The sequence below is a fragment of the Lathyrus oleraceus genome, chromosome 4 (genome assembly GCF_024323335.1).
Source record: "Lathyrus oleraceus cultivar Zhongwan6 chromosome 4, CAAS_Psat_ZW6_1.0, whole genome shotgun sequence".
In the NCBI taxonomy this organism is placed as follows: Eukaryota; Viridiplantae; Streptophyta; class Magnoliopsida; order Fabales; family Fabaceae; genus Lathyrus; species Lathyrus oleraceus.
In genome coordinates, this window is record NC_066582.1 from 360,865,481 (window position 1) to 360,877,535 (window position 12,055).

Consider the following 12,055-nt stretch of genomic DNA (forward strand, 5'->3'; position numbering starts at 1 on the left):
GGATATTTTTGCGAAATTTACTGCCAAACAACAATCTATAGGAAAAATTTCAGTAAATTTCGCAAGAAATCCCGATGTCAACTTACAAGTGCACCAGTACTATTTTGAACTTTTAGTACTATAATTTGGAGAAAATATCGCAAATATGTCCGCAAAAATGTTGGAAATTAGCAAAATCTGTAAAATTTGCTGCAAAAAATTTCATAGTGCACCAGGAAGATTATTTCGAGACATGACAATCTATGTATGATTTTCGAATTTCCAAACGTGACAAATACATTCAACAAGAATCTTTGCAATTCAACATTTCTCATCCTCTATTTATAACTGATTACATACTAAGACCGAAGATGACAACACAAACTCATAGCTAACTTTTTGAAAGTGTCATGAAATCGAGATACTATTTAATCCCATATTTGATTTTACATTATGAAATTTTACATTATTGCTTTGCAGAAAAAGTCAGTTAAGTTTGATTTTGTTTAAGCAACACTTCCTTAATCAATCTGTCCAAATTCATGTATGAACCACCACCAGGTCTAGTATCCTCCTCTACTTTCTTCTTCATCTCATTTATCTTTTCCCTCATCTTCTTTCCTCTCTCTCCCACCATCAATTCATTCACCAACTTCTCCACTTCCCCTCTCTTGACATTGCTGTCAATTTCAATCCCAATCTCCCATATCTTACAAATGTATCTGCAGTTTGTTGGTTGATCAGCAAAGAATGGCCAACACAACACCGGCACTCCACCACATATGCTTTCAATCGTCGAGTTCCATCCACAATGAGTTAAAAATCCACCAATTGAAGGGTGCTTCAACACTTTCTCTTGTTGACACCAACCAACGATTAGGCCTCTATCGGAAATTTCATTCACAAACTCAGACGAAAAAACTACTGAACCGCCAATGACAAGATCAGGCCTAATGATCCACAAAAATGGTTTCTTGCTGTTGGCCAAACCCCAAGCAAATTCCAACAGTTTTTCTAGAGACATAACCGTCGTGCTTCCAAAATTTACATAAACAATAGATCCCGGTTCTTTCGAATCAAGCCACTCAAAGCATTTGGGGTCTTCTTTCCAAAGATTGGAATCTAAAGATGCCAAGTGATCATTTGGAGATTGATTTAAAAAAGAAGCAAAAGGGCCAATTGTGTATAAAGAAGGGAACATAGAATAGAGAACATTCATAACATCACTCTCAAGATCATTACAAGTATTGAAGAGAATAGCAGAGACTCTTCCAAATCTATCTCCTACTTCAATGATAAATTCTATCATCAAATCATTAGGATTTGTTGTCCTTATAAAAGCAAGAAGATCCTTCAGTCTAAAATTTTGCAATCCTGGAATCCAATCAACTTTAGCGTCCAAATATCCATTTGTTAGATAACTCTCATCTGTATATATTAATTCCAAAAGTCAATAATATTCGCACCAGTGTCACGATTTTGATATTATAAATAAATTTACAACTAAATATAACTGATACAACCTCAAAAAGACATCACAACCTTTATGTTTAGCTTGCATTGTTGCAGCATTTGTTTAAAACGCAAGGATAAAAAAGAGGAGCATAGATTGTTATTACCTTTGAGTGGTATGACACCTTTCTCAATAAGTGTACGAAAATGTAAAGCAGACAAGAAAGAACAAGCACTAGATGGGACAAGGAGAACGACTGGGAGTGCAAGTTCTTCAGCAACTTGTATGGTAACTGACATGAAACTATCAGAAACTAAGCATGTAACAGGAGGTATAAGACCAGATTTGGCAGAGTCATCAAGTCTAGCGGCAAGTTCGCGAAAAGGGTTGATGAAATTATTTCTGATTGATTCACGAAGAGATTGCAAGTCTTGACTAACATCACCATCACCATTCATTTCTGGGATGATTTTAAAGTCAAAGTCAGTGAAACCATCAAAGGCTTTTGGACCCATTGAATTGAGCAAGCGTTTGTGATTGTGTTCAGTATTTACAAAGGTTATATAAAAGCCTCTAAGGTGAAGTAGTTTTGCTAGTTGTAACATTGGATTGATATGGCCTTGAAGTGGATATGGAGTTAACACTGCATGTGGTTTTGTTTCTGCAAAGTTATTCATCTCTGAGATGCCTTTTTTTTCCTATGCATTGTTAGAGTGGGTGGGTATAGCTCTTTTCTTTAATAGACACAAAAGGCCAATTTCAAACAATGATGATTAAGAAATATTCAAACGAAAAAGAACAAGAAAAACAAACAAAGGTGAAAGATTCAGAGTACATAACCTTACATATTTCTGAATATATTATTTTGTCATGTAAAGCAACAGAATATTGGACCGGCCATAGTATATAATACTCTTGCTAAACGGATCATTATCTTACTAGAATACAGATGAGAGTTATCCTTGTGTAATTTGTATGTATGGATAATTCATCTGTCTTGGACTTTTAACATCGAGACAATTGGTTCAAGATAGAAGATTTGGCATAAGACAACTTTCTCCACTTGGTGCCATAGAAGGAAAATTTTACCTTGTATTCCTCTAGTTAGCCTCATACCTCTATAAAATTTTAAAAATTCTCATTCTACCCTTAATTGGTTTTAACCAATTTACCATTTCATTTTTACCATTCAATTGAAAATTTCAGAAATTACACGTTTCAGACCCCTCGCACCGGAACTCCTGCAAAAAGACTTCCTGTATGTATTTTTCCCAAATCGGAAGACTTCAAGAATGACTTCTGGAACACACAAAACAATGAACCGGAAGACTTTATGAAAGTGTTCCGGTTCAATCAGAAAAGATTTACAAACCGGAACACTTCTTGAAAGAGTTCCGGTGAACAAATTTACACATACCGGAACTCTTTGGAGAAGAGTTCCGGTTTGTATGATATGTGTTCCGGAACTCTTTCAAGAACTGTTCCGGTTTGCTTTTTTTATTTTATTTTATTTTTTTTAATCTGTTTTTTATTTTGCAGGAATGGAAAATCTTCCCCAAATATGTGTAGATACTACTCATGCGTTTATAACGATGGGAAGATTTGGTACACGAGAAGAGGTTATCAGATAGATTAAAGAGGTTGGAATCGATAATAAAGTAACTATTATTATCAGTCGTTCAGATACTGAAACGGGGAAGAGAGGGAGAAGTAACAAATTAATATTTGGTTGTGATAAAGGTGGGAAACACAAGATTGCTGATAGTGGTACCCAAAGCGCGTCCAAGAAATGTGGATGCCCATTTAAAATCAGGTTGACTCCGGCGAAAGATGGATCTGGTTGGAAGATTGATGTAAAATGTGGGTTACATAATCATGGTTTACCTGATAGATTAGAAGGTCATTCGTTTATTGGTAGGTTGACCATAGATGAGAAGCAACATGTCGCTGATTTGGCAAAGAGACATGTACCACCTAGACACATATTGCTTTCCTTGCAAGACCGATATCCTGAGAATGTCACTCGGATTGTGCAAGTATACAAGCATAAGAGTGTGATACAAAAAGAGATAAGAGGTTCTAGGAATGAGATACAACATCTGTTTAAGCTTATTGAGGATGCAGACTATGTCTATTGGAGTAGAAAAAAGGATGACTCGGAAGTGGTGAGAGAGATATTTTGGGCACATCCTGATTCAGTTAAGTTGTTGAATATTTTTCCGATTGTGTTAGTTATGGATAGCACCTACAAGACAAACAAATATAGACAATCTTTGTTTGAAATTGTTGGCATGACATCGACCGAGTTGACTTTTGCTGTTGCATTTGTGTATATGGAGTCTGAGCAAACAGAGAATTTTTGCTGGGTATTGGAGAAATTAAAAGAGTTGTTTGTGAAGAAAGACATGTGTCCACAAGTGATTTTGACAGATAGAGATCTTGCTTTGATGAAAGCAATTGAAATTGTATTTCCCAGGTCGATTAATTTGCTATATAGATTTCACATTAACAAAAACGTTGGTGTCAAATGCAAACAACATGTGGTGAATGACCTGCAAAAGATGATACACACATTATGGATGGAAGTTGTCTGGGCTAGTGATGAGGTTGAGTATGGTCAATGGTTGCATCAACTTGAGCAAACATGTGTTGATTATAGTGGATTTATTAATTATGTGAAAGACACATGGTTGACTCCACATAGGCATATATTTGTTGGAGCATGGATTAATCGAGTGCTACATTTGGGTAACACAACGACTAATCGGTACGTCTTATAATTTTTTATGTGTTATTTTTATATGTGATATTATTTCTATGTATTTTTTATGTGTTATTTTCAATATTTTTAGGGTTGAATCTGCTCATTGGAAGTTAAAGCAGATGTTAGGAAACAGTATAGGTGACATGGTCAAATGTTGGGAAGCCATGAATAACAACTTGAGGTTACAACTGGGAAACATTAGAGCTTCTTTTCAAAAGAGTTTTTACGAAGTTGAGCAAGCGCACGTAAGTCCCTTTTATGGTTATTTGCGTGGTTCCGTATCTCGAGCTGCTTTGAGACGTATTGCTAAAGAGTTATTGAGAGTTGATTATGTTGGAACTAACAGGCAAATATGTGGTTGTACTCTTAGAACATCTTATGGGTTACCTTGTGCTTGTGAGTTAGGAAGATACACACTAGGTGGTATACCGATACCCATTGATGTTGTTCATGTTCATTGGAGGAAACTAACTATGGAAGTTGAGTTAGAGGTAGGTGAAGATGATGGATCAGAGGTGGATATGACTTCTGCAATGGATGAATTGTGGAGACGATTTAGGTCATTAAATGTTATTGGGAAAAGGGCATTAAAGAGTAGGGTATGTGAAGTAGCATACCCAACAATGACTCCATTGTGTCTACCACCTGAGAAACTAAAAACCAAAGGAGGAGTGAAGAAGAAAGGGAAAAAACCAGCAGAATATGATGTTTATAGGGACCATTCGTATCATGAGTATGTTGATAAGGCATCTCAATCTTCACAAAGGCAATCTCAACCATCACAGACTTCGAAGAAGATAAAATTATCAAAGAAGCAACCACAATTCATTCTTCAATTTCCTAATCATATTAGGTCATACATTGAAGATGTAGTTAATGTTGAATCAGATGGTAATTGTGGATTTAGAGTCATTGCATCATTGCATGGATATGGTGAGGATGGTTGGCCAATGGTTTGCAGAGAGTTGGGGTTGGAAATAATAGACAAGGATAGGTCAACTTTGTATGACAAGTTATTTTCTAATCGGTTGTCAGAAGTGAGAGAATCTTTGATGATAGAATCATTTGGTTCGCAGCGACCTGAAAAATGGTTGAGTCTACCAGATATGGGTTACTTGATAGCGAATCGCTATAATGTTGTACTTGTTTGTTTAGGCAATCCGTGCATGACTTTCTTTCCGATGACAAGTTCACATTCACCAAATGTCTCTATTTATTGCATTGGTTTTGTTAACCACAATCATTGGGTTCAAGTACGTATTTATATGCCTAAATATTTTAATTATTTCACTACATTATTTCAGTTAATATTTTATGTTATATGACTTAATATTTTAATTATTTTACTTTATCAGGTTAACATGAAAGAGGGGTTTCCATTGCCACCGGTCACATTAGATTGGAAGAAATTTCATTCTCATACAGCAACTACTTGGATGTTAGGATTTGCAGGACGTATGCAACATTGTCAATTACTTACACATGTATTAGCATGAATATGTACTCAAAACATAAATATGTAATAAAAACATGAATTTTATATTATGTCTATTATATTCAGTCCTAAAACTTAATACATAAATCAATGTGAACGAGAAATATGCAAAGCTTCAAATAAATCAGCAAACTGTGGATCTTCCTCTTCGGCATTAACCTGTCTCAGATAGTGATGAATCAATGTAGATACACGAGCCCAATCAGGATCAGATGACCCGACGTCATATACAGGAACTGGTACCTCTCTAGGATCGTCACGATGGGGAGGGACCAACCGTGGATGCGAAACACAATAATACCACTCCAGATAACCATCTTCTACATCATATGGAGTGGTGGCCAGGGTAGATGGACCGATCACAGCGATAACACTCAGATGGTAACTAATCCAATCAACATCAATATTCGTCGCCATCATACAATCCAGAGGTGGGGATGGAACATACTTCCTATACCCGAACTGACGTAAACATCTGTCAGGCAAGTATGGAACAACTGTTTCAGCCCACTTCAAACAGCCCCTGTAAAGACATATCTCATCAAATAGACGCCATGCTCTATGATCCTCAAATGGACGCCATATGACGTCGGCAAGTGTCAGCTCGTCCAAAATAGGTCGTAAATCATCAACCTTCAGGACTCCTTGCCTATACGACCATCTCATCGCTCGGGGAAGACCACCGTTATCAGCAGGTTTCCAATTCTCCCCTCTTTTTTCCAACAGTTGGAAAGTATTCGTGAATCCAGCACTGTTACAAAATACAAACATAATAAATAAAATAAATTAAGTTAACATATTTTATAAAATGAATCCAACACTTAATAAACAAAATTAAATTATATACCTGTAGGAGAGTAGGATATCCACCGAGCTGTTTGTAACTGTACATGGACGCATCTCCAAGATATCTGTATAGGGTAACTAGTGTAGCTGCTCCCCAGCTATATCCTGAACATCTATCCAAGTCCGTAAACAGGAGGAGGTATCGTGCCTCTACAAGTGTAAAGGTCTTATCGGCAAATATGATGGAACCCACCAACATCAATAGATATGCTCTGGTTGCATATGCCCAGCTGGAAGCAGCTCTATGTTGTACGAATAAATCGTATAACCACTCCAACTTGTAATACAACCCCCTGCAGCTACGAACATGTGACTGTGCCTGACCCTGTGACACTCCTAGGTAGTCAACAACAAGTTCAACAGCTACCTCTTCCGTCACATCCTGAGGACTCCAGAAGATACCCCTGATGGGCAGGTGAAGCAGACATGAGACATCATCTAAAGTAATGCTCATTTCACCAAACGGCATGTGAAATGAAGATGTCTCTAGATGCCATCTTTCCACAAATGTAGAGACAAGATTTGTGTCTATCTTGTTCAGACTGGTTCTCTGCAGTGAAGATAAACCAGATCTAGATACCCAACTCTCCATCTGTGGTGGAAGAGCCAATGGAACCCTAGAAGTCAACTTCAATCCATGTCCAGCAACCTTCAACTCTTTCTTTGGACCTCTTTCCTAAAAACAATTAAAACACATATTAGAAAACACAATATAAAATATTCAACTATTATTCATTTTCAAATACATCCCGTTTACTTACCTCACCGAACCATAAATGTCGAGCAACATGATGCTCGTACTTCACCAAAAGAGACGTATCCTACGGCCCTCCTGGATATCCAGCCGACTCAGCTGCAGATGAAGATGCACCCCGGTCTAACGTGCGGACTGGAATCCTACCATCTGCACCTCGTCTTCGAACCACTGTAAAATTTTTTTTAAAAAAAATAATTAAATTTTTTTTAAGAAAAAAAAAACGTACCGGAACACTTCAAAGAAGAGTTCCGGTGAATAAAATAAAAGGATGACTTCCGGAACACTTTTTTAAAGAGTTCCGGTACAGATCATCCAAACCGGAAGTCTTTAAGAAAGACTTCCGGTATACAACAAACCAAACCGGAAGACTTTCTAAAAGACTTCCGATTCAGTGCCCCCTAAAGGCAACAAACCGGAACTCTTTACACATGTGTTCCGGTATACATTTCATGAACCGGAAGACTTACTCTGAGTGTTCCGGTTTACAATGGCAAAAATTGAAATTTTTTGTTTTCCGGAACTCTTGAGACGAAAATGGTAAAAAAAATTAGAAATGGAAAATATACCCTATTTATATGAGGGTATTTTGGTAAAAAAAAAATTAAATGTAGGGGTGTGGGTATAATTGTAGGGGTACGGGGTAAAGTTTTCCCATAGAAGATCAAGATGCACCAACCATTGAAGATACTTATGGTTCAGATACAAAATAAGTTCTTGTGACTTTAGAGACAATAGCTAGGGAAGCTCCATTCTCATCGACTATGCAATTCACTCTACCTAGTCTCAGGCTTCCTCCAAGGATGTCTATATTTGGTGTTCACCCAAGACAACTCACAATTGCCCAATGCATTCCTCCCCAAAACCGGTATTATGAGCTCAGTTCAATAGGTTTACTACTGAAAATTCAACATTCTAAGAAGGTATAAGCCTCCAGAATGTGTATATACAAGAACGGTAAGATAATGGAAATCATGTCTTTCTCATTGATCTGAATAGAATATATATACATCAATGTGTAACATTTGGTCAACTATCTAATTATGATACAACATAATTATAGGAAACTAATTATGACTAATTATAACAAAATATTATATTCTATCACACCCTCGTAGTTGAAGCGGGAGGTTCACAGACGCTTAAACTGGTCCGAAAATCATCAAAGAGAATGCGAGGAAGTCCTTTGGTAAAGATATCTGCGATCTGATGTCTTGAGGGAACATGAAGGACGCGAGCCTGACCACGAGCTACCTTTTCCCGAACAAAATGAATGTCCATCTCAATATGCTTAGCGCGCTGATGCTGCATAGGATTACCAGATAGATAGATGACACTAACATTGTCACAATACACCAAAGTGGCATGGGGAATAGGTAAATGGAGTTCCATGAGAAGATTGTGAATTCAACATGATTTAGAGACAACATTGGCAATCCCCCTATATTCGGCTTCAGCACTGGAACGAGAGAGAGTTGGCTGCCTTTTGGAAGACCAAGAAATAAGGTTGTCACCTAGAAAAACACAGTAACTAGATGTAGAACGTCTGGTGTTAGGACATCCACCCCAATCATCCTCAATGTAGGAGATAAGCTTTGTAATGGGAGATAAGGATAAGTGTAGTCCAAAATATAAGATGCCCTGAACATAGCGCAAAATGTGCTTAAGAGTAAGCATGTGTTCCGTGCGATGGGCATGCATGTGAAGAGAAACTTGTTAAACAACATATGATATATCAGGTCGAGTGAAGGTGAGATACTGTAAGGCCCCTGCAAGACTCCGATACAAGGAGGGATCCTCATAAGAAGTGTCGGAGGAGGTGCTGAGTTTCTGCTTGGTGTCAACAGGAGTGGCTGATGGTTTATAGGACGTCATGCCATCACGTTCAATGATCTCTAAAGCATAAGTGCTTTGACTGAGTAATATGCATCAGGGTGACGAGATACTGCAATATCTAGAAAGTAACTCAGAGGGTCCAAATCCTTCATTGCAAACTCAGATGCTAAGAGTGACATAATTGATTGGCGAATGACCTGGGTGGAGGTGATGAGGATGATGTCGTCTACATACAGCAGAATGTAGGCTATGTCTAAACTTTGTCGATATATGAAGAGGGAGTGGTCTGATATGCTATGGTGAAAGCCAATGGTGGTGACATAGTTAGCAAAACGTTGGTACCATGCCATAGGCGCTTGCTTGAGACCATACAATGACTTCTTCAACCGACATGCATAATCTGGATGACGAAGGTCGCGGAAACCCAATGGCTGATGCATGTAAACAGTCTCATGAAGATCACCATGTAAAAAGGAATTTTGGACATCCAGTTGATGAATAGGCCAGGATTTGGAGAGAGCAATGGTAAGCACTGCTCGAATGGTAGCGGGGTTTTACCACGGGGCTAAAAGTCTCATCACAATCCACACCTGCAACCTGTGACCTACCATCACCTACAAGACGAGCCTTATAACGCTCAAAGGAGCCATCAGAATTTTTCTTATGCCTAAAAATCCACATACATCGAATAAGATTAGCATCATAAGGATGAGGAACTAAATCCCACATCTTATTTCGAATAAGAGAATCAAATTCAGATTGCATTATGGATTTCTAATTCGGGTCTAATAAGGCTAGTTTGGGGTTTTTAGGTATGAGAGAGATGGTGTGGTCAGAGTGAGAGATTGATAAGTTAAATATCGTGTGGGGTTTGACAATGCCTTTCATGCTTCGGGTGGTGATGGTCCGTGTAGGTGGAGGTGGATGCGGTTGAATTGATGGTGGTGATGGAGAGTTTATTGTAATGGGTGTGTTGATCGAAGAGGTAGAAGATGACGATTGTTGGTTTATTGAGGGTAGTGGTTGGTCAATTGGGATTGTGGGTGTTGGTCGATTATGTGCAACAGGTGGTGAAATTTGATTTTGCCGCTGATGTATAAGGTAGGGGTGAAGGTCATCATCTAGGAATTGATAAGAGTGAGGTGAATGGGAGTGTATCTTGGTGAAGGGAAATTGAATTTCATCAAAGATAACATGCCTCAAAATTATGGGTTAAATACACTTTTCCCCCCTGTAATGTTAGCGAGTTTAGGATTACCCCCCTGTAAAAATATTTTTTGTAAACCCCCCCTTATGTTATGTAGATTCCTTCATAGAACCCCCTAATATCCAGGTGGCATGGAATCTAATAAGAGGTCCTACACCTGGCATATTTTTAATTTTGTTAAAGTGATTATGTGTCATTTTACACTTTTTAATTTCAAATACCCCCTTAGAAAATTAGGGTTCTGAACATAGCAGGGAAGACGAAGACGAAATTTCCAGGGGAAGACGAAGACGAAGAAGAAGAATGCAGGGAACGAAGCAAACGAGAAAGACGACCGCAGTGAAGACGAAGATGAAGACAACCTCAGCGAATACGAAGAAGCGATCCAGCTCAGTGAAGACGAGCTCAGTGAAGTGTCCAAAGTCCGAGGTTAGTAAAAATTTGAAGTTCATCAATGTCGTAGGGTAAAATTTTGAAATCAACAATCTTTGACATGTGGGTATAATATATTGACAGGATTCACAACACTTTAGTGTTACACTCCACCATGGGGGTGAATTTTACAGGGTTTTTGAAGAAGAAATTATATACAGAGGGGGTACGGATACGACAGTTAATGGGATACATGTTTCAAATTGGAACATGGATAACATTGAGAAGTTGTTGAGTAGGTTAGGGTATAAGGCTGATTGTGTTAGGGTATGGACAAAAGTTTTAGAAATTCAAGATGGTTTTTTTCTGATTAGGAAAGATGATGATGCTGTTGATGATTTTGCTCTATACTTTAGTGCAATGAATGTGAAAGGAGATTTGTATGTTGAACATAGTACTGGGAACATGGACCCTGCTGATAGGGAACCTAAATGTGTGAATGATGATGACCACCCCCCTGATAATGGAATTGACGGGTTAGATGAGGAGAAGGTAGAGGGGTTAGATGACAGTGAAGATGAAAGAGCTACTGCTTACTTTGATGGTTTTGAAGGAATAGATGTTACTAAGCCTATTAGGTGGGAGCCCAATAACAGTATGGAGGAGCCCAATAAGAGTATGGATTCAGATGATGTATACTATAGTGATGAGTTGAATAGTTCTGACCCAGATGATTCTTGTGATGAAGAAAGGCCCAAGTATGCTAGGTTTAGGAAAGAGCATCTAAACAAAGACTTTATATTCAAGTGGGGTATGGAATTCAACACACTTGATGACTTTAGGGCAGCTATCCGTGAGTGGTCAGTGCTTAATGGGAGGGAAATTTCTTTTGTGAAAAATGAGGGAGATAGGGTAAGGGTGGTGTGTAAGCATAAATGTGGGTTTTTAGTCTTATGCTCTAAGGTGGGCCACAAGGAGACTTTTGCTATAAAAACACTTGTACATAAGCACACATGTGCTAGGGTTTTGAACAACAAGTCTGCTAGCTCAAAGTGGGTGGCCAAGCATGTGGTAAAGAGGATGCAAACTTCTGATACAGTCAGGATAAGAGACATCATCCAAGATATGAGGTGTCGCAACCCGAAAAATACGGTATGCGAAAAAAACAACCGGCGAGAAAAGATGACAGAAGAGTCGCCACCGTGCGTTATTTATCCCAAAGGAGGGAAAGGAAACGCTCGAAGTAAACCTGGAGAAAGGAAAGGAAAAGACAAGGTCTCGCAACCAAATCTTGGGTTCGGGAGTCGATTATGCGAAGGGAAGGTATTAGCACCCCTACGCATCCGTAG

General features: G+C 38.4%; 2 protein-coding genes across 2 annotated transcripts; one reads left to right on the forward strand and one right to left on the reverse strand.

The window, feature by feature from the left end:
* Positions 1-381: 381 nt before the first annotated feature.
* LOC127075463 (7-deoxyloganetin glucosyltransferase) lies at positions 382-2,399 on the reverse strand. Its single transcript, XM_051016928.1, has 2 exons — positions 1,599-2,399; positions 382-1,407 (listed from the first exon to the last, which is right to left on the reverse strand). Exons 1-2 carry the CDS (start codon positions 2,107-2,109, stop codon positions 470-472), a joined length of 1,449 nt encoding a protein of 482 aa, XP_050872885.1. The 5' UTR covers positions 2,110-2,399; the 3' UTR covers positions 382-469.
* Positions 2,400-2,981: 582 nt separating this feature from the next.
* LOC127137420 (uncharacterized) lies at positions 2,982-5,692 on the forward strand. Its single transcript, XM_051063884.1, has 3 exons — positions 2,982-4,199; positions 4,285-5,449; positions 5,552-5,692. Exons 1-3 carry the CDS (start codon positions 3,667-3,669, stop codon positions 5,690-5,692), a joined length of 1,839 nt encoding a protein of 612 aa, XP_050919841.1. The 5' UTR covers positions 2,982-3,666.
* Positions 5,693-12,055: the final 6,363 nt, after the last annotated feature.

Bases quoted from the DNA above. Each gene is read 5' to 3' on its own strand.
- LOC127075463 (XM_051016928.1), bottom strand. From the start codon at position 2,109: ATGAATAACTTTGCAGAAACAAAACCACATGCAGTGTTAACTCCATAT. The intron at 1,408-1,598 runs GTAATAACAATC...TAATATATACAG, and splicing joins AGGTGTCATACCACTCAAAG to ATGAGAGTTATCTAACAAAT.
- LOC127137420 (XM_051063884.1), top strand. From the start codon at position 3,667: ATGGATAGCACCTACAAGACAAACAAATATAGACAATCTTTGTTTGAA. The intron at 4,200-4,284 runs GTACGTCTTATA...CAATATTTTTAG, and splicing joins GGTAACACAACGACTAATCG to GGTTGAATCTGCTCATTGGA. The intron at 5,450-5,551 runs GTACGTATTTAT...TTACTTTATCAG, and splicing joins ACCACAATCATTGGGTTCAA to GTTAACATGAAAGAGGGGTT.